This window comes from Erigeron canadensis, chromosome 2, assembly GCF_010389155.1.
Source record: "Erigeron canadensis isolate Cc75 chromosome 2, C_canadensis_v1, whole genome shotgun sequence".
In the NCBI taxonomy this organism is placed as follows: domain Eukaryota; kingdom Viridiplantae; phylum Streptophyta; class Magnoliopsida; order Asterales; family Asteraceae; genus Erigeron; species Erigeron canadensis.
The window spans coordinates 24899959-24911836 of record NC_057762.1 but is presented as its reverse complement, the minus strand read 5'-3'; the positions used below and the strand labels follow the sequence as shown (position 1 = coordinate 24911836).

At 32.5% G+C, this 11878-nt stretch overlaps 2 protein-coding genes across 3 annotated transcripts; one reads left to right on the top strand and one right to left on the bottom strand.

The window, feature by feature from the left end:
* Window positions 1–1500: 1500 nt before the first annotated feature.
* On the bottom strand, window positions 1501–1923 carry LOC122587942. The gene has a single exon (XM_043760095.1). The coding sequence runs from the start codon at window positions 1921–1923 to the stop codon at window positions 1501–1503; it is 423 nt and encodes a 140-aa protein (XP_043616030.1).
* A 2287-nt stretch (window positions 1924–4210) lies between these two features.
* LOC122589622 (G-type lectin S-receptor-like serine/threonine-protein kinase At4g27290) lies at window positions 4211–8774 on the top strand. 2 transcript variants are annotated; one of them, XM_043761930.1, is made up of 8 exons: window positions 4211–4731; window positions 4903–5703; window positions 5993–6127; window positions 6281–6429; window positions 6803–7013; window positions 7522–7759; window positions 7928–8078; window positions 8455–8774. In XM_043761930.1, exons 1-8 carry the CDS (start codon window positions 4419–4421, stop codon window positions 8755–8757), a joined length of 2301 nt encoding a protein of 766 aa, XP_043617865.1. In that variant the 5' UTR covers window positions 4211–4418; the 3' UTR covers window positions 8758–8774. The 2 variants fall into 2 exon arrangements, with proteins under 2 accessions (XP_043617865.1, XP_043617864.1); XM_043761929.1 differs by having other exon boundaries at window positions 4211–5703.
* Window positions 8775–11878: the final 3104 nt, after the last annotated feature.

The following is an 11878-nucleotide window of genomic DNA, read 5'->3' as shown; positions in this document are numbered from 1 at the left end:
AACTAATTAAATACTTTGGTCTCAGATTTCATGAATAAAGTCATAATAGAGGATATAGTAGCTAGGTAGTTTGTTATCTTAAAATGTGTAATTTTTTTTTTACATACGATATACCTAATTTAACTCTAAAAAAACTTATACTCTAAAATCTAAATATACATGTGTCCATTTTAAAAAGTATTTTGTTTACATTAAGATTTAAACTCAAAATCTTAGTCTCAAGTTTTACCATGTAATAACCAATCTATTAATAGTTGAACTCAAAGAGACAAAACATTTTTATCAAACACTAAATTATTTTATTTTGTTTATAAACATATCAACTTCATAAATCAATTCATAATATTTTCAATTGTTTACCATAAAGATTCGCATACTCGAACATCTCCATTCTTTTTTTAAATAGAAAAAAAAAATTATAATATATTTTTTATTTATTTAGTTATTTTTTGCTTTAATTTTTTGTTTAAAAAATAAGATGGTTAAAATAAATCACAATATGGTTAAAATGAATTCTTGACCCAAAAACATCTTCAATGGGAGACATTTTGTATATGTGAATGAAGTGCGACATTAAGTGTCACCTATTCAAAATCAATTAATCACAATATGGTTAAAATAAATTCTTGAACCAAAACCACTTTCAATGAATTTTATTCTTTACTTTCATATCAATTTAGTTTTAGCTCAATTACTCCTTTTATATAAGGAAAAAAAAATTTCCAATATCATCATAATTCACAACTTTTATAATCCAAACACAACCAGGAGTCATGAGTCCATGATGCTGTTTACATCATACCATACTAATCCACAATCACCTACACACACAAAACATGTCATATCTAGTTATGTACTATGTTTTTCTTACTCAATTCTTCTCAATTAACTTTCTTTTGTATACATTATCGTAATTTCATCATTTTATACAAATTCATAACTTTTCTTAACTTTATAACGTCACATAGCGTGACCTGAATAGTGTTTGTAAATATTATCAAATTTTGACATACAAATCTTTAACACTACTTACAAAGTCACATAGCGTGACCTGAATAGTGTTTGTAAATATTATCAAATTTTGACATACAAATCTTTAACACTACTTACAAGCTAGAAAAAGAGATTATGTAAAAACAGACACAATTTACTTGCTCTCAATATTTTCACATAACTTAAAAATAAAACTACAAAACCAAAAAATAATATATCATAAATGCAAGAATCCAAACAATAACTATTCAGAAATGACCTCACATGTTAGATACTTAGATTGAACCTAAGCCAACATAGTGGAACTACATGTGAAAAAGGTAAAAAATTTTGAAACGGTGATTTGGGGACGATGTTTTGTCAAACAAGTTTTCGAAAAAAAAATAATTATGAAACAAGGTAAACCGGCTTTTGAAAAGCCGGGTTCAAAAAAGTGGGCTCGAAACCCGTATTTCAAAAGCCGGCTTCGAAAAAGTACACCCGAAATCGGCCTTTCAAAAGTTGGGTTCAGAATGTGTCAGGTGAACAGTACAAGACGATGACCCATACACCAGTCACCGCTGGTCCCTGTATGGGTAAACCCCATATCACTAGCACATCTTGCAAGGTGACAGTGGCTTCACCAACAGGAAGGTGAAACGTGTTGGTTTTCGGACGCCACCTCTCCACCAACGCATTGATCAAAGAATGATCAAGTTGGCAAATACACGCCAGGAATAGTTGGAAAAACCCAGCACTCCTGACATGGACAAGAATTGCCTCGGGCATACCTGACTTCATCACTTTAGCCAGCCCGCCATCACCTTTTCTGCAACGTGACACTGTCACATTACGGTCATGGGAGATGTTGTATGAGCGATGCTCATTTGGAGCTTGTAACCACAACAAGTCTGGGTTTCTAGGAACACAACTGACGTTAATGGATGCCATTCTTTATTATGAAAATACTGCTTTTTTTGATTATAAATTTGTTTTGAATTTTGTTGTTTTGCTTATAAAAATCATGTTTGTGTGCTTTGCTATGTGAATCATGTATGTGTATATATAATACTATAGTAGCTCGTTCACTGAAAAATGCATGCATTTATTTTGTCTTTATTCGAACCCGACTTTTGATAAACCGGTTTCGAAGTCTAGTCACTATCACCTGGTCACATCACGTCAGCCCCTTTTCAGCCTTTACTGCTCGCGTACTGTTCACCTGACACATTCTGAATCGGCTTTTGAAAGGCCGGTTTCGAGTGTACTTTTTCGAAGCCGACTTTTGAAATACCGGTTTCGAGCCCACTTTTTTGAACCCGGCTTTTCAAAAGCCGGTTACCTTGTTTCATAAATTTTTTTTTTCGAAAACTTGTTTGACAAAACACCCTCCCCAAATCACTGTTTCAAAAAAAAATTCTGTGAAAAAGAGATAGCTCGAGCTACAAGTTGTTAAATTTTTGTATTTTTAAATTTTCTAAATGATATATTTTTAGTGGTATCATAAGTCAAAGAAAGGGGTCAATGTAACATATTTTAAACTTTTAAAAGTTTTTTTTTTTATTATCTATAAAATTTATATTTATACTCTATAAATGTACTTGTATAATTAATTGTAAAATACTGAAATGTGAAATGAAAACTATAAGAAATGTCAAAACTCTTTAAACCCATTAGAAAGTAGCCAATTTTTTTCGAAATTTACTAATAGAAGAAAATAATCAAATCGTTGTTGATTGTGCTACAAGCCTACAAGTTCGGCCACCTACCCAGGTCAAGGTTTCTCTTTCTGTATGTAATTTTATTTTTTGTTGTTGTAACCTCATACTAGGATATTACATGAAAATAGAAGACAAGAACTGGAAATAATAACATTTGGATGCTATCTGATTCTTATTGTATGTAACTGAACTCTTTTGTGTTTGCTCATGACGTTTTAGACGGGTCTAGTAACTTTTGGTCAGAATCGAAACATGACAGGTCAGTTTTGACTTTTGCGTTGAGTGTACATTTTTTTTTTGTCTAATTTATAATAGACAAAAAATCAATATCTTGGAGTAAAAGGATGATTTAGGTTTAATGTATTAAAAGTAAACACTTGGCTGGTTGACTATCATATATTTTGACTTTTTAATTCTCTGTGACCCGTTAGAGATTAATTGTTACCTTAATCTACCAATATGTCTAACTTTTTTTTAGTTTGGATGCGACAGTTAATTATAGGGCTGTAAACGGTTTGGTTTGGTTCGGTTCGGTTAGCTAGAAATTTCGAACCGTTTTTCGGGTTTCGGTTCGGTTCAGTTAGTTAGAAATTTTGAACCGTTAATTTCGGTTACCCGAAAATCGGTTACCCGAAAAAGTCGGTTGATTTCGGTTAACCATTTATTAAAATTATGTTAATATAAAGTTTAAGTTTTCAATTATAATAGTCAATTTACATTGTATTAATTAATTTTTCTATGTATAATAGTTATTTAAGTACATTAATATTTTGCGTCTTCATGCTGAACAAATTAATCAATGTCGAACTATTGTTAACAACGTGGGGCTAGTCCACTTGGCAGAGGCTCTCGTCTCCAGGGGTGAAGTCCAAGTTCAATCTTTTACATGGGGTAGTTTAAGAGTAGAGTAGATTTGTCGTTAAAAATATAGACTGTATGTCTAACTATTTGGTGAAGTTTTAAGGGACAACTAGTATTTCTTTGTCCATGTTGTCATTCTTGATGTAATAAGTTAAACTATACTTTAAAAATTCTGAAATAATTAATTGATAATAACATATAATGTTGCAATCATGTGGTGTTAAAGTTTCCAAGGGTTTACTCATCTTCTTTTTAAATTTGGCAAATTTTGATACTACACGACCCATGACATGACACGAAATAAACTGGGTTTGGGTTGAGGCTAAATGGTTTTTTTTTTGGGTAAAAGGGATTTTACTCTAGTTAGGTGGATTGAGTTTGGGTTGACATTTTCAACTCGTTTACAACCCACCAACCCGTTTAGAACTACAACTCGTTTACTACTTGCCAACCGGCAACCCATCAACCCAAACACGACAGAGTGCCTGCACTACTTCCTTTAGCGAAAGATTTGTTGTACAGCTTCAACAGTTTTGACCAGAATGGGAACACTTGCTAGTTGATCAAGTCCACTATTGAGGATTTAAGGTTTCTTGTTTTCAAAGATATATAAAGGGTGTTATATATGAAGTATTTTTTAAATTATGCAGGGAACAAAAAAGTTAGTGTCATTTGATATCTCTAACTAGATTAAAATAAAAGATTGCAGAATAATCTTGTCAGAGTTGACTATTGAAAATTTGAAATGGTCAAAACTGAATCTCAAATGGTAGGTACTCCGCCAGGAATGGTTTATAAAGAACTTTTAACATAGTTAGAATAATTAGTTGATCTTAGTGTAAGATAGATAAGGAAGAACAAATAATGGAGAAGCTCATTATATTAGTTTTCTTATGCTTTGGTACTTTATGTTTTATGTTAACATGTTGTAATGCAGTAGACACATTTTACCCAAATGAACCCATCAGAGACGGTGATACCATTGTTTCGACTAATGGGCTTTTTGAAATGGGATTTTTCAGCCCAGGTAACTCCAAGAACCGATACTTGGGGATATGGTATAAGAAGGTCTCAAATGGCACCGTTGTTTGGGTTGCAAATAGAGATACACCAGTTAACAGTACTTCAGCCGTGCTCCAAGTCAGTAGTGGTAGAATCCTGCAGCTTATCGTTGACGGTAATACTAATACCACTATCTGGTCATCTTCCCTTGTATCATTAAATGATATCACACCAGTAACTCAACTTTTAGATAATGGAAACCTTGTTGTAAAGAATGCAAGTAGTAATGATAAGGATACGTTTATATGGCAAAGTTTTGATTACCCTGGAGACACTTTTCTCCCAGGTATGAAACTCGGTAAGGATTTGATTACAGGCATAGAAAGATACACAGTATCGTGGAAGAGTAATGATGATCCTTCTCGAGGCCAGTATGTAGCATTTTTGGATACAAATGGCTTTCCACAGATATTTGATAGACGAGGAGAGGTTTTGCAGACTAGGATTGGACCATGGAATGGGGTTCGATTCAGTGGCATGCCTAGTTTGACTTCCAACCCAACATCAGTAAACGTTTTTGTTGTTAATGAGAAAGAGATGTATTATAGGTTTGAAGTTGAGGATTTGGTTGTTTCAAGGATTTATGTTAACCCCGACGGCGTTATGACACGCATGAATTGGGTTAATGCAACTCAAAGTTGGTTCTCTTTGACGTCACCACCCACTGATAGTTGTGCACGATATGGACTGTGTGGCCCATATGGAATCTGTAACACTAACAATTTTCCTGTGTGTAGTTGTATGGAAGGCTTTAACCAAAAACGCCCAGAGGAATGGAGTTTGGAGAATTGGTCTAGTGGGTGTGTACGTAGAACTCGTTTGGGTTGTGTGAATGGGGATGGATTTAAAAGAATTTCGGGTGTGAAAGTCCCAGACACCCGAACTTCACGGTATAACTATAGTATGACTTTAGGCGACTGTGAAATGGCGTGCAGGATGAATTGCTCGTGCACAGCATATGCAAATTTAGATATTAGGAATGGTGGAAGTGGATGTTTACTATGGTTTAATGAGTTAATGGATATGAGAGAACACAATGGTGAAACTCAGAGTCTTTACATAAGAATGGCAGCCTCCGAATTACCAAGTAAGCACTTGTGTCTGAACTATTTGCTGTTTAAATTATGTATTAAATTTTCAAAGTAATCTTACCATCATTTTATGCCCCTTTCCTCCAAATCACTCATTCCTGCATTGTGTAATAGTTGTCTGTTTATTTAGTATTTTTAAAATAATGCCTTTTGCTTTTTCTTTTTCTTTTTTTTTTTTTTTTTTTTTTTAATTTTGCACTGAACAGGCAAGATTTGTGATTTGAAAATGTCGATCACTTCAATTAGCTACCAATTATAATGGTTAAGTTTATTTTGGTATTGAAGGTCTTCCAATAGCTCACTCTGGTTCCGGCAAAAAGAAACAGATAATCATAGCGATCTTTTCAACATTGGTTGCAGTGGTTCTGGTAATTGTTGGTCTTGCAATGTATGCAAGAAGCAAGAAAATGAAAAGACTAGGTAAATCAAACTGAATGTTCTCATATCGAGTTTGCACATTATCTGGCCACCACTTGTCTAAACTATACTTTAAAACTATTTATTCAAATGTTGTACAAGATTCTTATTTTTTATGTTATAGTACTTTGATATGTCATTTTGCATTTAACTCAGTGAAAGACCTGAATGACAATTCTACCAATGATGGTCGGGAGGAAGTTGCAGATTTACAATCGTTTTGCCTGTCAAAGATTGCCAAGTCTACAAATAACTTCTCGGTCACCAATAAGATTGGAGAAGGTGGCTTTGGTCTGGTCTACAAGGTAACACATTCAGAAATAAGTGATCAACTTTATTTTCTTTTTTGCCTTTTTATTTTTTGCAAAATTTATTTGGATTTTAAAATATTTACTTTACTCCCTAGTCCATTCCAGTTCAAGTACATGAAGATTGTATACTTTTTTGAAACAATCTAACAGTACTTGAATGATATGTTCTTATAAAAAGCCCTAGTCCATTCCAGTTCTGTGAAGTCTAATTAGTAACAGAGTCAGTGGTTTACACGATGTTGATTTTTTTTTTTTATAGAAATGTAATTTTTGCAAACTCTATCTATCTGAATCACTCCAAATTATTCAATCAGCAACTAGGTGTTATATTTATATAATAATTCAACAGCTCTTTAAAAAACTTCAGGGTGTGTTAGATGATGGACGGGAAATAGCAGTGAAGCGGTTGTCAGAAACTTCTAGACAAGGGATTGATGAGTTCAAGAATGAAGTTAGGTGCATCGCCAAACTGCAGCATCGTAATCTTGTGAAGCTTCTAGGATACTGCATTCAAGGACATGAAACAATGCTGATTTATGAATACATGGCCAACAAAAGCTTGGATTTAACAATATTTGGTTCGACTCTCTTTCCAACTATAGCTGTTTTTGTATTGTTAGGTATATGTTATTTAGAATGAAAATGTCTTACTACAATGGTTGCATATTAGTCCTTCAAAGCCGTTGCAATTTCAACACCTTCTCTTTTTAATGGATTGATTTGGATTGTCTTTAATCTCAAACGAGTCAAATAAGAAAGTTAGATAAAAGATTCAGGTTAAATAAGTTGACGGGTTGAACGTTGCCCAATGTTAATTTTTGATTATGCTGTTTTCTAGCCATAATTATCGCATCAGTTACATAATAAATTATAAATTGACAAAGAAAATAATACTTTCAGGTCAATTCAACCCATGCTGGCCTTTTTCGAATCATACTAAGTTTACAAACTATAAATGTTTTGATCCATTGTGTAACCCGCCCATATTGCCACCTCTAGTTCTTTGCGTAGCACCAGAATAAATTTCTTGACACACATACATATCATCAGTATGCAAAAACTCATCACATAATAACTTTCTGATAGACGAAACCCAAAGTTCAATGCTTGATTGGTCCAAGCGCTTCTGCATTATCCATGGGATTGCTCGGGGGCTTCTTTATCTGCATCAGGATTCTAGACTTCGGGTTATTCACAGAGATTTGAAAGCTGCAAATATTTTGTTGGATGATGACATGAACCCTAAAATCTCAGACTTCGGTCTTGCTAGAAGATTTAAAGGCTACGAGACTGAAGCAAATACTAACAAAGTGGTTGGAACTTAGTAAGAACTAATAAAACTATATATGCTATTTCAATTCCTTTGTCCCTTAAAATGGCAAATATAATCATTTCTGGGATATTTTTAAAAGCTATAACTACCTACTTACCTAATGTTATTATCAAAGCAAGTTCGACTATTGGTATTAACTATCTTACTTACTATATGCAGTGGGTATATATCTCCAGAGTATGCAGTGCATGGCCATTTCTCAGTGAAATCAGATGTGTTCAGTTTTGGAGTTTTGGTGCTCGAAATTGTGAGTGGGAAGAAAAACCAAGGATTTGTTCGTGAAGAACACAGTGATAACCTCCTAGGCCATGTAAGTTCAAGAAACTTATTCCCACTTTCGAACAAAATATTAGTATGATCTGGAAGTATTAAAAAAGCCATTGTTTTCAAGTTATATAAGCTACTGTTATAAAAGTTGATTAGATCAGACTACCATATATTGTGATCATTTTCCTGTTGCCCTCTCTTTTAACTGCAAACGGAAGATAAAACGAATAGCGTTTTAGTGGTCTCTTTTTTTAAAAATATCAGTCTCAATTCACAAGGTAAGGTTACCGTGATTAAAACATGTGATACAAAAGGAAAAATAAAGGAATATAAGAACCGAATCATGAGATATTAAGTCATTCTACGATACAAGAGGAGAACATATTTTGATGCTTATATTGTACTCTAACATTGTATAGGCATGGAGACTTTATAATGAAGATAGATCCATTGAGCTTGCTTGTTCTGACTTAAGGGATAAGTGCAACAAATCTGAATTACTCCGGTCAATACATATTGGTTTGTTATGTGTGCAACATCATGCCGAAGATAGGCCTACTATGTCATCTGTGGTTGTTATGTTGGACAATGAAAGTACATTGCCTCCACCGAAGCAGCCTGCATTCTTCACTGAAGCAGGTTTGTTTAATAATAATACTCAGTCATTGGGCCCGACACAAAGTTCTGTTAATGTCACAATGACACTTTTAGATGCTCGATAGAATACGTAGTCGTTCATCCAGACGCATAGATATAACGTTAACTAATAAATTAGACTACATATGGAGTTTAATAGTGATTTTTGTAATGTTCTTCTAGCATAATGCTGCTATGTGATTCGACTTGCATTATATATGTGGATTGGATACTTGTAAGTAAGCGTTTTAGGATTAATAACGTCACTCGGTGGTCTAATTCTCTTTATGATTGTACTTCTAACATTCAATCAATGGTGATGGCCGACGCATTCGGACTTTGAAACTACATATTTGCATCTTTAAATTGATCGAGAAAAAAACTCTGGCCAGTGAATATAATTTATAAAATCCTCATAGTAGACATCGTCATCACTTGTGTACGGAGGGGTCGGAGGCCTTGTTTATAGACTTAATTATCATAATGTCTTATCTTCGATGCTATTATACCACCACAACATCCACTATTAAAAATCGCCCAGAAATGTCAATGTGTAAAAATATTGGCCAATGGCGAGGACATAAACTATACGAACTTGTTACCTTCTTAAGTGTTCATATAAGTGTTCATATAAGGACATAAACTATACGAACTTGTTTAGTTAACTAAATGTCCGTTTGTTCATTTTTTTTTTTAAACGCAGAGCGGATAAATAATGGCTAACACCCCATCATGGTTTTGTGGTCCAAGATTAAGGTGAGGCATTGATATTAATTATTAATTTGGAAAAACTAACTAATAACAACCAACCTTTACTATTAAAAAAAAGTTATGTCCATTTTATATTTAATTACAACTATTCGAATGTAATTTAATAGGAAATGACAATGATTAAGATACTAACAAAGTTTATGAATTAGATCAAGCTAATAAAAGATAATACAAACAAAAATAAAATGGCCATATGGACAATGAGAGAATAGTAGTACTTTATTTTGATTTGATAGGAAATAGAAAGAAAAAGGAATAAATTTGTTGGGGAAGAAGGGACCGTGAGAGAGAATATCTCGAAGAGCGGAGGGAACTAGCACGCTTACCATTCCGTATTTGCCTTCCCCCTCTCCAAATCATCACCACCATATATTATTATATATACTAAAAAGCATGAATCGGTTTGCGTGCGTCACATATTTTCAACACTTTTAGTCCCTGTCGTTAAATTTGTTGCAGCAATGGTGCTCATCAGCTAACGGCTGTTAATTTTTTCATGCAATTATAGTCCCTGTCGTTAAATTTGTTACAACTTACAACAATGGTCCCTATCAGCTAACTCTAACCTTTTAACTTTAGGTTTCTTAATATTTGCCACGTAACTTTAACCTTTTAACTTTTGACACATAACTTTAATTTCTTTTACTTTTAGCACAAAAGTTTGCTTTTATTTAGTTTTTAAACATATGTTTTTCTAACTTTTGCCACGAAAGTTTCATTTTTTTACTTTTTATGACGGAAACTCTTAACTTTTAACTTAATTTCACTTAAATTTAATTTCTTTTATTTTTGGCCCGAAAGCTTTGTTTTATTTAGTTTCTAAACTTTTATTTTTTTAATTTCTTCCACGAAAATTTATTCTTTTTACTTTTTATCACAGAAACTTTTAAACTTTTACTTTATGTCACATAACTTTTATTTCTTTTATTTCTTGCACGAAAATTTTGTGTTATTTATTTTTTATACATTTGTTTTTCTAACTTTTGTCACGAAAGTTTCATTCTCTTTACTTTTTATCACATAAATTTACGAAGTTTTCGTCATTTTATTTTTTGCCACAACACTTTTATTTTTTCTACTTTTCACACAAAGTTTTGTTCTATTTACTTTTTATACTTTTATTTTTTCAACTTCAGCCACCAACGTTTCATTTTTCTTTACTTTTTATCACATAACTTTTTACTTTTTAACTTTTGCCACGAAAATTTCATTTTATATAATTTTTCACATGTTTACATGTCACGTAATGTCTCCCGGGGCAACGCTCGGGGACAAAAAACTAGTTTATACTATACTAAGAACTTATAGAAATGTACAAATAAATTATGCGCGGAATGTACAAGTTTCGTATAGCACATAATAAACTTTTACCATATTTCATTTTTAACCTCCTAAACTTTCTATCTTTTAAATTTTGCCCCACATTAAAGTTTTCGTTTTTATTTTCTTGACACTAAATTATTGGGTTCTCATGTTTTCATCAAATAACTTTCGCATGTTCACGATTTTACTTTTAAACATTTGGTTTGACTATTTTTATTCATCTTTTTATATATATAACGTTTTTTAATTTGTCCACATCAAAGTTTTCGTTTTTATTTTCTTGACACTGAATTTCTGGGTTCTAATGTTTTCACCAAATAACTTTCACCTGGTCACGATTTTGCTTTTAAACATTTAGTTTGACTATTTTTATTCGTCTTTTATATACATAACGTTTTTAAATTTGCCCACATCAAAGTTTTCGTTTTTATTTTATTGACACTGAATTTCTGGGTTCTAACGTTTTCATCAAATAACTTTCACATGATTACGATTTTACTTTTTAAATAAAGAGTTTTGTTAATGAAAGTCCTTAGAGATGTCGGTATTAATTAACTTGATGCATTAAAGTTTGTACTTTGTCTTATGAAAATTCAGGAGCGCGGTTATTGATATATAAAGTACTACTTGTTATGCATGTAATAAGCCCTTAATGACAACCCTTTGGGCTGTCATTATCATTTTCCTGAAATATATAACGTTTTTAAATTTGCCCCACATCAAAGTTCAGGGGAGGTTATGTAAAATTCAGAGGAGGTTATGTATGTTTATCAAATTCAAAGGTTTAATTAATAACTTTTTTTAAAGTGACAATACCTAAGCTTAGGTAAAGTCTGTAATACGGATCATTTTCCCATATAAAAAAGTTAATAATATAATAATGTGTATAAAAATGGAAAGAAAGAAAAAACAGACAACCTTAGATTTAGTCAATGTAACTTGATTGCATAGGGTCCATGATATGTTAAAGAGAATTTGTGTCATATCAATATATCATAATGTATATTTTTGATTTTTGACCAATATGTTAGGTTAAGGGTCACAGCTCACTTTATAATTGCAAGCTAACTTTCAAAACTTTGACCAACTTTTCTATTAATAACACACTTCTTC

What these genes read in the sequence shown, in the direction of transcription:
- LOC122587942 (XM_043760095.1), bottom strand. Translation starts at nt 1,923, where the DNA reads ATGGCATCCATTAACGTCAGTTGTGTTCCTAGAAACCCAGACTTGTTG.
- LOC122589622 (XM_043761929.1), top strand. Translation starts at nt 4,419, where the DNA reads ATGGAGAAGCTCATTATATTAGTTTTCTTATGCTTTGGTACTTTATGT. An exon ending in GGCAGCCTCCGAATTACCAA is followed by an intron (nt 5,704 to 5,992) that starts GTAAGCACTTGT and finishes TTGGTATTGAAG; the next exon opens with GTCTTCCAATAGCTCACTCT. An exon ending in GTGATAACCTCCTAGGCCAT is followed by an intron (nt 8,079 to 8,454) that starts GTAAGTTCAAGA and finishes AACATTGTATAG; the next exon opens with GCATGGAGACTTTATAATGA.